The following is a 12318-nucleotide window of genomic DNA, read 5'->3' on the forward strand; positions in this document are numbered from 1 at the left end:
ATAAAAACCACAATAATATTGTTTTCTAAGCTTTTATTCTTACCATGGCCAACAAGACAAAAGTGGGGAGGAGACAAAATGAACCATCGATGCTTATTTTCAAGATACTGTTTATGACCAGAAAACCGCCACCCTGTCAGGGCAAAGGACTCCAAGTAACCATGCACCAGGGCAGCCGTAACCGGTTTGGCTCAGTGGATAGAGCGTCAGCCTGCGGACTGAAGGGTCCCAGGTTCGATTCCGGTCAAGGGCATGTACCTGGGTTGCGGGCACATCCCCAGTAGGGAGTGTGCAGGAGGCAGCTGATCCATGTTTCTCTCTCATCGATGTTTCTAACTCTCTATCTCTCTCTCTTCCTCTCTATAAAAAATCAATAAAATATATTAAAAAAAAAAAAAAACGTGCACCAGGGCAGAAAGCAAAGCTTCTTAGAGATGCAGAAACAAGACGGCGTGTGCTAGGACTTTCCTCCCAACTCCTTACATCTCTTTATGAAGTAGTAAGCTTCCTCCAATTATGAACTTTTTCTTTAACAAAAAAACCCCCACACACCCTTTTAATTCAAAGTTTATGGAGCTGGCATTTTAGAGCCTCTTAACTGAATTATTCTCCAAATTGTTAATCTTTAAATGAATATAATGACAATGACAACTGTAACAATAATCCTATATAATAAAAGGCTATATAATAATATGCAAATTGAGTGACCGGTCATTCTGTTGTTCAGTCGATTGGCACATTAGCCTTTTATTATATAGCAGCAGTTCTCAACCTGTGGGTCGCGACCCCTTTGGCAGTTGAACAACCCTTTCATAGGGATCACCTAAGACCATCCTGCATATCAGATATTTACATTACAATTCATAACAGTAGCAACATTACAGTTAAGTAGCAACGAAAATAACTTACGGTTGGGTCACAACATGAGGAACTGTATTTAAAGGGCCAGAAGGTTGAGAACCACTGTTATATAGGATTATGGACTTGGGCAATTTCAACCTATGTCTCAGTTTTCTCACCTATCAAATGGGAATAATATTTTTGCCTCACAGGATTCTTGGGAAGACTAAGTGACAAAAAAGCTGGTATAGCTCTTAATAGCTGGTTATGGAAATAAAATATTGCTATAAGTACATTTATTATATTGTAACATTAAGCATTTATGTAATTAATAAAATATTATTATGGAACACTCTTCACAGGATAAAGATGATCTCTGTGATATTCTAATGGAGGCCTCTTTCCAGGTAGGCACATGACTGTTTATTATTCATTGACCTATCAACCAATTTCAAAGCCCAACCAGGAAGAAATAAGATTACTCTGTTACGAGAGTCAACACAGGTATGTCTCCAGGCAAGAATTACTGCTCAAGTAACTTCTAATGGTGAGAAGGACTTTCACATCCTTTAGATATGTTGAAGCTGCATAAGGTTTAGAAACTACTAACTGAAAACCTCTGATTACATGTCTTCAAAATTATAATCCTGGAAACCAAGCGTCATTTTCCATAAAACTACAGCGTAGGCAGTAAACCATTCTTACCACAGGTGCTGCATTGGGGGCCGGTCGCTGCTCAGGTGCACGCCCTTCTTCTCTGGCTTTCACAGACTGAAGAATTGCAAAAATATTCTTGGAAAAGTTCTAAAATAAAACAAGACAGATGTGTTGTCAAGAGAGGATTAATTCTGAATCAACTACTACAACAATCCCCTCATCCTCAGGGGACATGTTTCAAACTCCAGTGGATGCCTGAAACCGCAGAGTGTAAAAACCCTAATCATCTCTTCACCTCACTGGCAGGCACAGCTTCTCCGGGACTTTAAAAAAAAAAACACTTTATTGTTGCCGAAGCCGGTTTGGCTCAGTGGATGGAGCGTCAGCCTGCGGACTGAAGGGTCCCGGGTTCGATTACGGTCAAGGGCATATGCCTGGGTTGCGGGCACATCCCCAGTGGGAGATGTGCAGGAGGCAGCTGACCGATGTTTCTCTCTCATCGATGTTTCTAGCTCTCTCTCTCTCTCCCTTCCTCTCTGTGGAAGATCAATAAAATATATTTAAAAAAAAAAAAACTTTATTGTTGAAAGCATTACATATGCCCCTCCCCCATTTTTTCTTAAATATAGCTTTCATTAATTCTTATTTTTTACTTTCCTAATTTTAATTATTTTTTTAAGCTCCAGTAATTTTTATATTTTTCAGTCCAAACCTATTCTTGGACTGTGTAACCATCCCTTACTCGCAGTAAATGGCTTGACGTCATTCATTCCAGGGGATCCCTGGCTAAAACCTTAATGCTTTCTGGAGCAGCCCTTTGTTTGAAAAACTATCTTCCAAAATGCACAAAAGGTAAGGACAAGGAAGAGTGGCACTGTTTAAAATTTTTGCAAGGCTCAATGTCTGGCTTAATAGAAGAGAGCTGTATTTCTACAGTTAATAGTTGGTTTATCTTGTTTGGTTTTGGTCTAAGTATATGAAAGAAAATCTGGCCTCACACGGACAACTGGAGGAGGAGTATTACAAGAGCTTTTCAAGGGACTGGATTTTCTCTGACATCACACCAAACCATATAAATATCTCATCACAGCCATCATCAGTGGCAAAGAAAACACGGCTGGCCGCGAGCAGAGCGGCGCCAGTGCCTGTTCATGCCAAGAGGCCAGCAGTGCACCAGGCCCCCCATTCACACTGACAGTGCAAAGGTCAACACAGAGACACATGCAAATGAAGTCTTAATCCAAACTTATTATCACGTGATGAAAATCCATTCTCGCTACTGTAAATATTACATAGTACTGTGTGAGACACACAGAGTCTGGAAAAATCGGTCAAAATGTTATCAGCTATTTTTGTATGGCGGAAATAATCTCTCTTTGTCAATTTTTCAGCAATGAACACATACCAATTTACACACGTTTAAAAGTGTGTTTTTAATGGCATTATAAAATCTGGTTGCTTTATGTGGCCTGAAATGACCGTAAGAGTACATACTTACAATTTCCTATGGACTCTTCAACCTATCTTTTATTCCAAAAACCCAGAAAAAAAGGTCTGTCTAAAATCTTAGGATCTTGTACGGCTATGAGTACCTAGAACAGGGGTGGGCAAACTTTTTGACTAGAGGGCCACAATGGGTTCTTAAACTGGACCAGAGGGCCGGACCAAAAGCATGGATGGAGTGTTTGTGTGAACGAATATAAATTCAAAGTAAACATCATTACATAAAAGGGTACGGTCTTTTTTTTTTTTTTTTTTAGTTTTACTCATTTCAAATCGGCCGGATCCGGCCCGCGGGCCGTAGTTTGCCGACGGCTGACCTAGAAAGTTTTTGGGTTTAGCAGGAAAAAAAACAGTATATAGAGGAAAAAAGTCAAAATAGTTCTTATTTTAAAAATGGTAAAACAGAAGCAAACCTAGCTACCAAGCAATTCTTCAATTAACCTATTTTTCAAACTGTAACAGTGGTACCGACACTAAATTAAAACTCTACGTTTTCAAATGATGGTACAATCCTGCCACCTAGAGCTCAAAAAAATTGTTCATCTCAGTTATCTGAAAACGTAATGTTTGGTCTAAAAGGAAGGTGGGGCATATCACCTATGTTTCGTTCCATTCCTGTAAGATTCAGATTTTTCAGCAGTTATAATAAATGTTGGTAGAACAATGCAAGTCACAATATTCAACTATGAGCCCCACCTTAGGCAGTAAGAAGGAGTGTTAAACAGATCATTTACTGTACACACACAAGTAGAAGTTTACTCCCGTTGGATTATGGATTACTTCTCCATAATCCAAGGTCTGGGGAACGCGTCCTAGTCCTGAGTTCAAGTGCTCTGCACAAGTCAGAGCACAAGTCCTTCCTTCCCATTCTCTTTTCTAGCAGCTGTATTCCTGCTCCAATGGTGGAGGGAAAGTGAGGCCAGAACCCAACATCTGCAAATGAAACTCCTATGAAAGTCAGTAATCTCACACTTCTACAAACCTTACCACTCAGGGTTATTAACAACTGGGCATCAGTGGAGAATGAACATTTAGGAGAACACTGGGCGGTGGGGGAGGAAATGACAGCTGAAACTATGGAGCCCCTTAAGATACGGACACACCCAGCGTCTTCCAAAGTGTAAAGCACGCATCTCCTCAACCAGCAATTTGCTTCTGAAGTTTAACTTGTGCTGTATGCACATGAATGCAGAGGTTCATGTACAGGGTGTTTTTTAATGCATTATTTGTAATCATGAACAGGAAAGAGGAAAAGAAGGGAGAAGAGAGGGAAGAAAATCCCACAATCCAGCAGCAAAACAAACAAAGCAAACAAAAAAAAAGCCAAAGGAAATAGCCCTTGCCAGTTTGGCTCCATGAATAGAGCTCTGTCTGAGGACTGAAGAGTCCCAGGTTCGATTCCAGTAAAGGGAACGTACCTGGGTTGCAGGCTCCCAGTCCTGGTCGGGAGCATGTGGGAGGCAACCAATCGATGTCTCTCTCTCACATCAGTGTTTCTCTGTCTCTCCCTCTCCCTTCCACTCTCTCTAAAAAGCAATAGAAAAAAATATCCTCAGGTGACGATTAAAAAACAAAATGACTCCATTAATAAGGAACAAATAAATATTGGTATATCCAAACCAGAATATAATATATAAAATACATGCAATAAATGTTCACTGACTGATTTTCCCAAGTTCTCTACTTTGTGGAGACAAAAATTAATAAACAACCAGAGAGCTTGACATCAATATTCCCTGTTCACTGGGTTTACCCAAAAATCTGGTCAACAGGAAAAGTGGACCCCTACTGGGATTGACAAATTAGGGCAAATCAAGACAACTTTCTCATCAGCTTCTTTGGTGGCCACCAACCCACCCCAGGGTAGACTACAATGACTAATACGCCACCTAGAAACCCACCTTATCCTGATCCTTCAGAGGTAAGCGTGAATCTCCCAGAGTGAACTTGAACCACTTTTATAAGCAATCACAGGTTCAATCCGCACTCAGTGCACAAACACGTCAAACCTCTCACCTTGCCCGTGCTCTGCAGGATAGTTGTCCGAGTCCTCCACACTCTCTCTCTGCTGACAATATCCCGGGTCACATCTACCTCAGCATCCACAAAACTCCTCTGTTTAAGAGCAGTTATGTCATCATCTAAGTCAGTCTTGATGGTAGATCTTTTCTTGGCCATAATTTTGGCTTTGATTGCCGCAATTTTTTCCACCGACATAGCTTCAGACAAAGACCTGAAAGCAATTCATTTTTTAAAATTTTCACAGTAAGGATCTCTTGAGCACATCAAAATACACTGGGTTACATTTGTAAGTTCATGGCAAAAATACTTTAAGTGGCAATAATTAGGTTTTCTTCTTATCTATAAAAATGACATACTTCATATTTTATGATCACCTAAGATTTTACGGAGCCCCTGTAGAAATATTACTAATATCTTAGAAGGACCAATGCAACAGAAATCTTCACATTTTTTCATGTCTTCCCCACCCAAAATAGAACTCATTACTATGGGTGCTTTAATTTGTTTTCCTGATACTTTCATTTGTTTACATCCCTCTACCTATGCAAAGTGTATAAACACACACACACACACACACACACACACTTGGAAGAGACTGGGGGTGAAAAATTCATTCTGTAAAGAATTCAAAACTTAGGTTTTCCCTGAAATTTACTTCAAAGGTTTCAAACCTGTATGTCATCATGCATAATATATTGTAACGGGGCTTTTATGTACCACATAAACATACATTCCTTTTCATGTCTGGAAGATGAAACAATATTTTGATGCTTCCTTTTCTTTACTTGATTTTCAAATAATAGGCAAAACAGTAGAGACTTTCAGAACCATAAAAAAAAGACAACACCGAGTGCAGATTTCATTAAGATAACCATCTTAACCTTGGTGTCGTTTTCACAATGTAAAATGAGAGAAAGTTAAAAAGTGTTTGGGTACCTTAACAGCTGATACAGTAACTGGTTTATTTCTATTAGGATGCAGGTGCTTTACAGCAGATGCTGAAGATGCTTCTAGTACTTGACTCATTTTCCATAATACTGTGCAACTTTCCCTAAAACCCTAAGGCATACCAGCATACCTTCAGCCAAATCAAATACTTTGCCAAATTATAATGAAACGTGCATTAAACTGACTTTCCCATCCACTCACACACCCACACTGCCTTCTTTCTGCTAAAGGAATTCTTACCTGATCTGCTCCGTCTGCACAATCCCTTCTTTGTGGCCCTCCAAGCGAGCAGCCAGTCTCTCCTTGTCAAGGCGCACACACTCTTCATCCTGGAAAGTCGCAGCTCAGTGAGTATTTTAAAGCTTTAATATTTAGAACAAAAAACACTACACGTAACTTTCCCTCACAGATACTTCTGCCTACAAAGTTCCAGGCATCCCTAGTCCTCTGTCAACTTCAAGATTACTTTCACTTACATAAAGACAATAATAATAAATGTATGTTGGGTCACATAAGAGCAGAACTGACTAAACACTTATCAAAAACCTTCAGTTACCTTTTCCTATGACTAAGAGGTCTTCGCATGAGATATCATAGCTACCTTCATTCAGAAAGATAGCATACAACAGGTAAATTCCTATTCTTTGGGAAAGTTTATAACTACATTCATAAAAACTTTCACCACAGTCAAAATCTCATTTTGGATCTAGATTGTTTGCATCCGTTGCCACAGGTCCTGACTCCACCAGGACAGGTCAAAACACTAGAAGTGAACCTTCAATGGCTTTCTAGCCTGTTCCTCCGAACATTAGGAGTTGCCTACAAAGTGCCCTTGGGCCACTACTTGTCTGAATTCAACCTTTTACCTAATTTGCATATTAGATTTTCAGATAAAATTTCGTCTGAAAATGTTTGGTTACTTAAACACCTTTCGTACCGCTCACGAGTTTTCTCGTGTTTCGCGCGCCATCTGTTAAGGACCTTAGATGTCAACACACTGTCTTGTCCACATCGAATGAAGCGATCTCACTGGTGGAAACCGTGCAGGTCAATCTACGAAAAACTATGTAATTGCACGAACCCATAAAGCATTGCAGTTACATTGTATTTTGGTCATTCGAATAGTCTTCATCTTCAAGTTCCTGGCGCTTTTAGAAAATGTTTTACGCAGTACCATACATTAAAAAAGTACTAGGAGCCGAAACCGGTTTGGCTCAGTGGATAGAGCGTCGGCCTGCGGACTGAAAGGTCCCGGGTTCGATTCCGGTCAAGGGCATGTACCTGGGTTGTGGGCACATCCCCAGTAGGAGATGTGCGGGAGGCAGCCGATCGATGTTTCTCTCTCATCGATGTTTCTGACTCTCTATCTCTCTCCCTTTCTCTCTGTAAAAAAAAATCAATAAAATATATTTAAAAAAAAAAAAAAAAAAAAAAAAAAGTACTAGGAACTTTAATTGTTTGGTTTTGTAAATAAAAATGTTATAATTACTGAAAAACAACACCTAAAGTGCATTATGATCTGTAGTTATGATTTAGGTAACGTGCAGTTTGCCCAAAAACGTGCGGTCCCTGGCGTATGTCTTAGAGATTTCTATGCGGTACGCAATGTGTTAAAAAACAAAACTGAGTAACTCCGACCTAATTTAATCTCCTCAATCAACAAATGGAAACCTGAGGACCAGAGTCAGTGTATATGACCAATGGGATAGGAAACTGCATAAAAACCGTCAATGCATTTGAGGTCTGAAACGATGCCATGCTCCAATTCAGCTCTAATATTAATCTTTCACGTGAAACTCGTAAAACAGACAGGCTGCTGACATGACTGCAAGGATAGTATTTTAGGAAATGCAATAAATGTTTGCCATTTGTAACGAAGGCATAAACATACTACCACTCAAGTTCCACAGGAGACTCCTCGCAGATTTTAAAAACAACTGCAGCCCAATTTTACTCAGACCAGAACCCACCTCAAGGTTTTTCTCTCCCAGAATAGGGCCTTGCAGGCTCTCAATCTATAGCCGCTCAGTGAAAACTGCATATGCAGTGGAGCTGTGTAGATATTAACTCTATAAATGCTCTGGAAGAAATTTTGTTATGCTATTTCCTGCTGATTTTTCAAATTACCAGAATCCTAGAAAATTAGCATTTCTGACTTGTTCAATTCTTTTGATATTTATACTGTGGTTTTAAGGTTTTTCTAAATAAATAGTATCCTTAAATTCATTCATTTTGCATAGAGTGTCACCGCCTCCTTTCATACAGAGAAATTTGGGGAAATTTCAGTTTTCGTGCCACAAAATCTGTAACCAGTGAAGAGGTACAGGTATGAATCTGTACCCAGAGTCCTAACAAGGAGCTAATGACCACTGTTATCGGTCCTAAAATACAGAGCCATGTCTCAGAGTAAGCTAATTAAAATTATATTGTTTTACCATCAAATATTGCCCATAATTTTGTTTATACTTACCACCCAACCCTATTCCTTTAACAGTCACCTTTCTTATCCTTACTACAGACGTTCTGCTATATAGCTGGCAAAAGGTACAACCAGTTGGCAAGTGGGAAATAAAATATCGGGTTCCTAATGATGCTAACACTAGTGATGGCTACGGTATCATTCCTGTATTTTTCATTGATATACAACCAGCTTAGTCATTTTTCAGATCTTCTGTGTAGCCCTGCTGTACAATCCTCCATTTTCAGTGGGATTTACACGTGACTGATCTGGAGCTTGTGACAACTTTAAATAAATAGTATCATAAAATTCCCAGTCGTAGGCAGTACACTAGCTAGTCAACAACTGCTCTTCCCGAGGGTAACCACCTTTCTTAGGTGACCTCTGTTGCAGGCGAAGAACTACCTTATTTACCAATATTAACCGTCCACTTAGTGGCTGTAACATGCCAACCTGAAGTGTCGATACTTCAAGAAATAACTGTAATAAGCGCTTTATAGTCACAGCTCCTGAGAGTGAAGCCAATTGCCACAGCATCTTACCCAGGTTAGGCAAACTCCAACCCGAAGGCCCAATGTGGCCCCCCATCTGTTTTGTAAAATTGTATTAGAACATAGGGAGTGGCTGAACAGAAACTAAATGACCCAAAAAGGCTAAAATATTTCCTGTCTGACTCTTCATAAATTTGCCAACCCCTGATCTATTCCAACACTTTCATCAATAAGGAATATAAAGTCATTTGTCCACCACGTAGCTTTATTCTAAATCCCAATTTCTTTAACAATACGAATCGTCTTTACAATAAAACTCTACTACCTCAATTCGGGGTTTCTTTGCTTCTGCTAAAACTTCATCTGCAGCTCGTTTGACTGTAAGAAAAAGAAGCAATAAATGTATAGTTTGGGAATAGGTTCTTAAAAGTTCAAGATAAACGTTCAAAAGACATACCTTGAGTAGATCGCTGAAGACCGATTTCTAGAGGGGCACTTCGGTCTATACTTGCCGACGTTGCTGAAGATTTAAAAAGATTTGTGTGAGGTCAATATCTGAACATATATAGTGGATGTTATTACAAATGAAAAGCTCAAGGAGTTTTGGGGTATTTTTTGTTATATTTATATAAAATGATTTCCTAAGTAAAATATAAGTTTTAAAGCAGCCTTGTAAATGCATTTTATTTTATTTTTATGATCTTAGAGGGATGCAGGGAGGAGGAGGAGAGGGAGGGAGGGAGGGAGGGTGAGTGAGTGAAAGAGAGAGAGAGAGAGAGAGAGAGAGAGAGGGGGGAACATAGATCGGTTGCCTCTGGCATGCACCATGACTAGAAAGCAAACCTGCCACCTTTTGGTGAACAGGACAACACTCCAGGCTCATGAATAGAGCGGTGGCCAGTGGACTGAAGGGTCTCGGGTTCAAGTCCGGTCAAGGGCACATGCCCGGGTTGTGGGCTCGATCCCCAGTAGGGGGCGTGCAGGAGGCAGCCGATCAATGATTCTCTCTCATCATTGATGTTTCTCTCTCTCCTTCCCCCCTCCTCTCCGAAATCAATGAAAACGTATTTTTTTTAAAAATTTGTATTAGAAAGCCTATTAGTAGGACCATCTATAGTTAACAATTTAACTTACAAATGATTGATATAATCTGACTAAAATCAATTGGTCAAAGCACACACTCCAGTATCACAGCACGTGCACGTAGCAGCAGTCAGTCAATAGTAAATACACATACATACACATATGAGAAGTGTTAGTTAACATTCACTTTGTAATGCAATGTTTACTCATAATTGGTAAACAAGTTATTTTAAACTAAACTAAGCCATTTTATTTTGAATGGTTAAAAATAAAGGCAGGATAACCCAGGGGTGTACCTGTCCCTTCACCTAGTCCTACCCCCTCATGTGGCTACTGCTAATCTCCTAGGCAGCTTTCTAGAGTTTCTTCTGTAGACACAAGAAATACACAATCATACCTTTTTTTTCCCTGTTTTTACACAAAAGATAGCATACTACACATTGTTCAGAGCTTGCTTTATGTGGAGCATTTAACTTTTTTTATAGCTGCACAGTGTTCTACTGTATGGATTAATTGTAATTTCAAGTTCCCTGTCAATGGGTAGTTCAATTCTCTTTTGCCAATACAAGCAAGGGCACAATGAAAACTTTATAAATACCCTGCTTCCTCCATTTCCAAATACAGCTCAGAATAACGCCCCAGATGCAGGATTTCAATGTCGTTTTGGAAAGATTACTGCAAAATTTCTTCAGTGGGGATTGTATCAATTCACATTAAAACCAACACTGTTTGAAAATATATATTTCCTCACAGCTTCAGAGTGTATTATCAAGCTTCCATATTTTAATCGATTAAAAAAATGCTTCTCTGTATAGTTTAAGTTTGCAATTCTATTATTATGAGTGAAATGAAGCATTTTTCACATTATTTTATTTCCTTTTCTGTGAACTGTGTGCACATAATCCACTGGGGTTATGTTCTAAGACCACTTCAGAGCATTAGTGAGATTGGCCCTTTTACTTTAATATGAGTTGAAATACCTTTTCCCAGTTGGTCATTTTTGTATAATGCCACAACTTTTACTTTTTACCAACATACTAACTGAATACTCCCACCTTTTGCCACTAATTGGAAATGTCTTTTTAATCACATTAAACTCACACACCTTAACATCTAACAAAGAAGTTGTTCTATCAGCTGATTCTTTCACGTTTGAACTTATTAGGGCTTTATTGTAAGTTCTAAACTCTGAAACGGCAGGTATTTGCTTATTGCTCTTTTTCAAATTTGTGTGACATTTTATCAAGTGAATTTTAGAATCATCTTTGCTAGTTCCACCCAGCCCTCCGGATTTTTATTGGGATCACATTAAATACGCAAATATGTCAAGAACTGATATCTTTCAGCTGTTATGTGGTCCTCTGAGAACATGGAATGTCTTAAGATCAGGTCAACTTTTTCATTAAACCACAAAATTAGCTTCTTTTTTTTAAAATTAGCAATGCACTTGAAGACCAAAATTCTCTCCCACAGAAACGGCAGGAAGCGAAGAGGATGGATAAAGGGCAATTCTGTTCTGGAAAACAACACCATTTGCTCGAAAGCACTGCCCCGAACGAGCCTGTTCATCCGACGGCGCCCTCGGTGAGAGCCCGCCGGGCCCAGTGAGGACAGTCCGGGAGGCCCACGCTCCCGATGATGGTCTTTCCACAACACGGGGGACTGTGCAGAGCCACCCACTGGCACGGCCGTGGAGCAGGACGGGTGACAAGACACCGACTAAGGACTTCAAGAGCAAACCACAGCGCGGGAAAGGTAAGACCAAACATTTCCCAATCACTTTATTCATGCTCTGCAGGATGCAAATGAAAACGGACTCACTTTTCCAGGTGAGCACTTCCTATTAAGCATGTTCTAAATGCTGGGTATTAACTGCCTGCCCCCTAGAGTTACCCTCACGTGGGGAGACAGACAATATCTAAGTGAACAAATAAAGGCATAACTTCAGGTCAACCTAAGGGGTGTGATGAGAAGTAAGTCAGGGAGGTGCGTACACAGACGAGGGGAGGAGGGAAAGCAGGGCTATATTCAGTGTAATCAGGTGAGTGCCCTGACAGACCACAGATCGGAACGGAGTGGGAGAAAGGGAGAAAGTGTCACAACTGAGCAACAGAACGGAACGCAGAGGCAGCACGTGCAAAGGCTCTCGGGTTAGAACAGCTGGCAGAGCCGGCAGCACTGGGCCAAGATGAGGTTAGCTTGAGGCGGAAGCAAGATGGTGTCGGGCAGGGTAGGTGTGAAGCGAAACCACAGGGTGGCCTTGAACAGGGGAGTGACAGAAACAGGTCACTAACAGCAGGCAGAGCAGGGGGGGGG

General features: G+C 40.2%; 1 protein-coding gene across 1 annotated transcript in view; it reads right to left on the reverse strand.

The window, feature by feature from the left end:
* CDC73 (cell division cycle 73) overlaps nt 1-12318 on the reverse strand; it is a 61927-nt gene that overhangs the window by 44985 nt on the left and 4624 nt on the right. The window contains exons 4-8 of the mRNA XM_081114610.1: nt 9377-9439; nt 9245-9297; nt 6211-6299; nt 5017-5233; nt 1546-1644 (exon numbers count right to left, since the gene is read on the reverse strand). Of these exons, the coding sequence (XP_080970736.1) occupies nt 1546-1644; nt 5017-5233; nt 6211-6299; nt 9245-9297; nt 9377-9439 (521 nt within the window). The remainder of the gene's footprint in view (nt 1-1545; nt 1645-5016; nt 5234-6210; nt 6300-9244; nt 9298-9376; nt 9440-12318) is intronic.

This window comes from Myotis nattereri, assembly GCF_964212035.1.
Source record: "Myotis nattereri genome assembly, chromosome: 20".
NCBI lineage: Eukaryota > Metazoa > Chordata > Mammalia > Chiroptera > Vespertilionidae > Myotis > Myotis nattereri.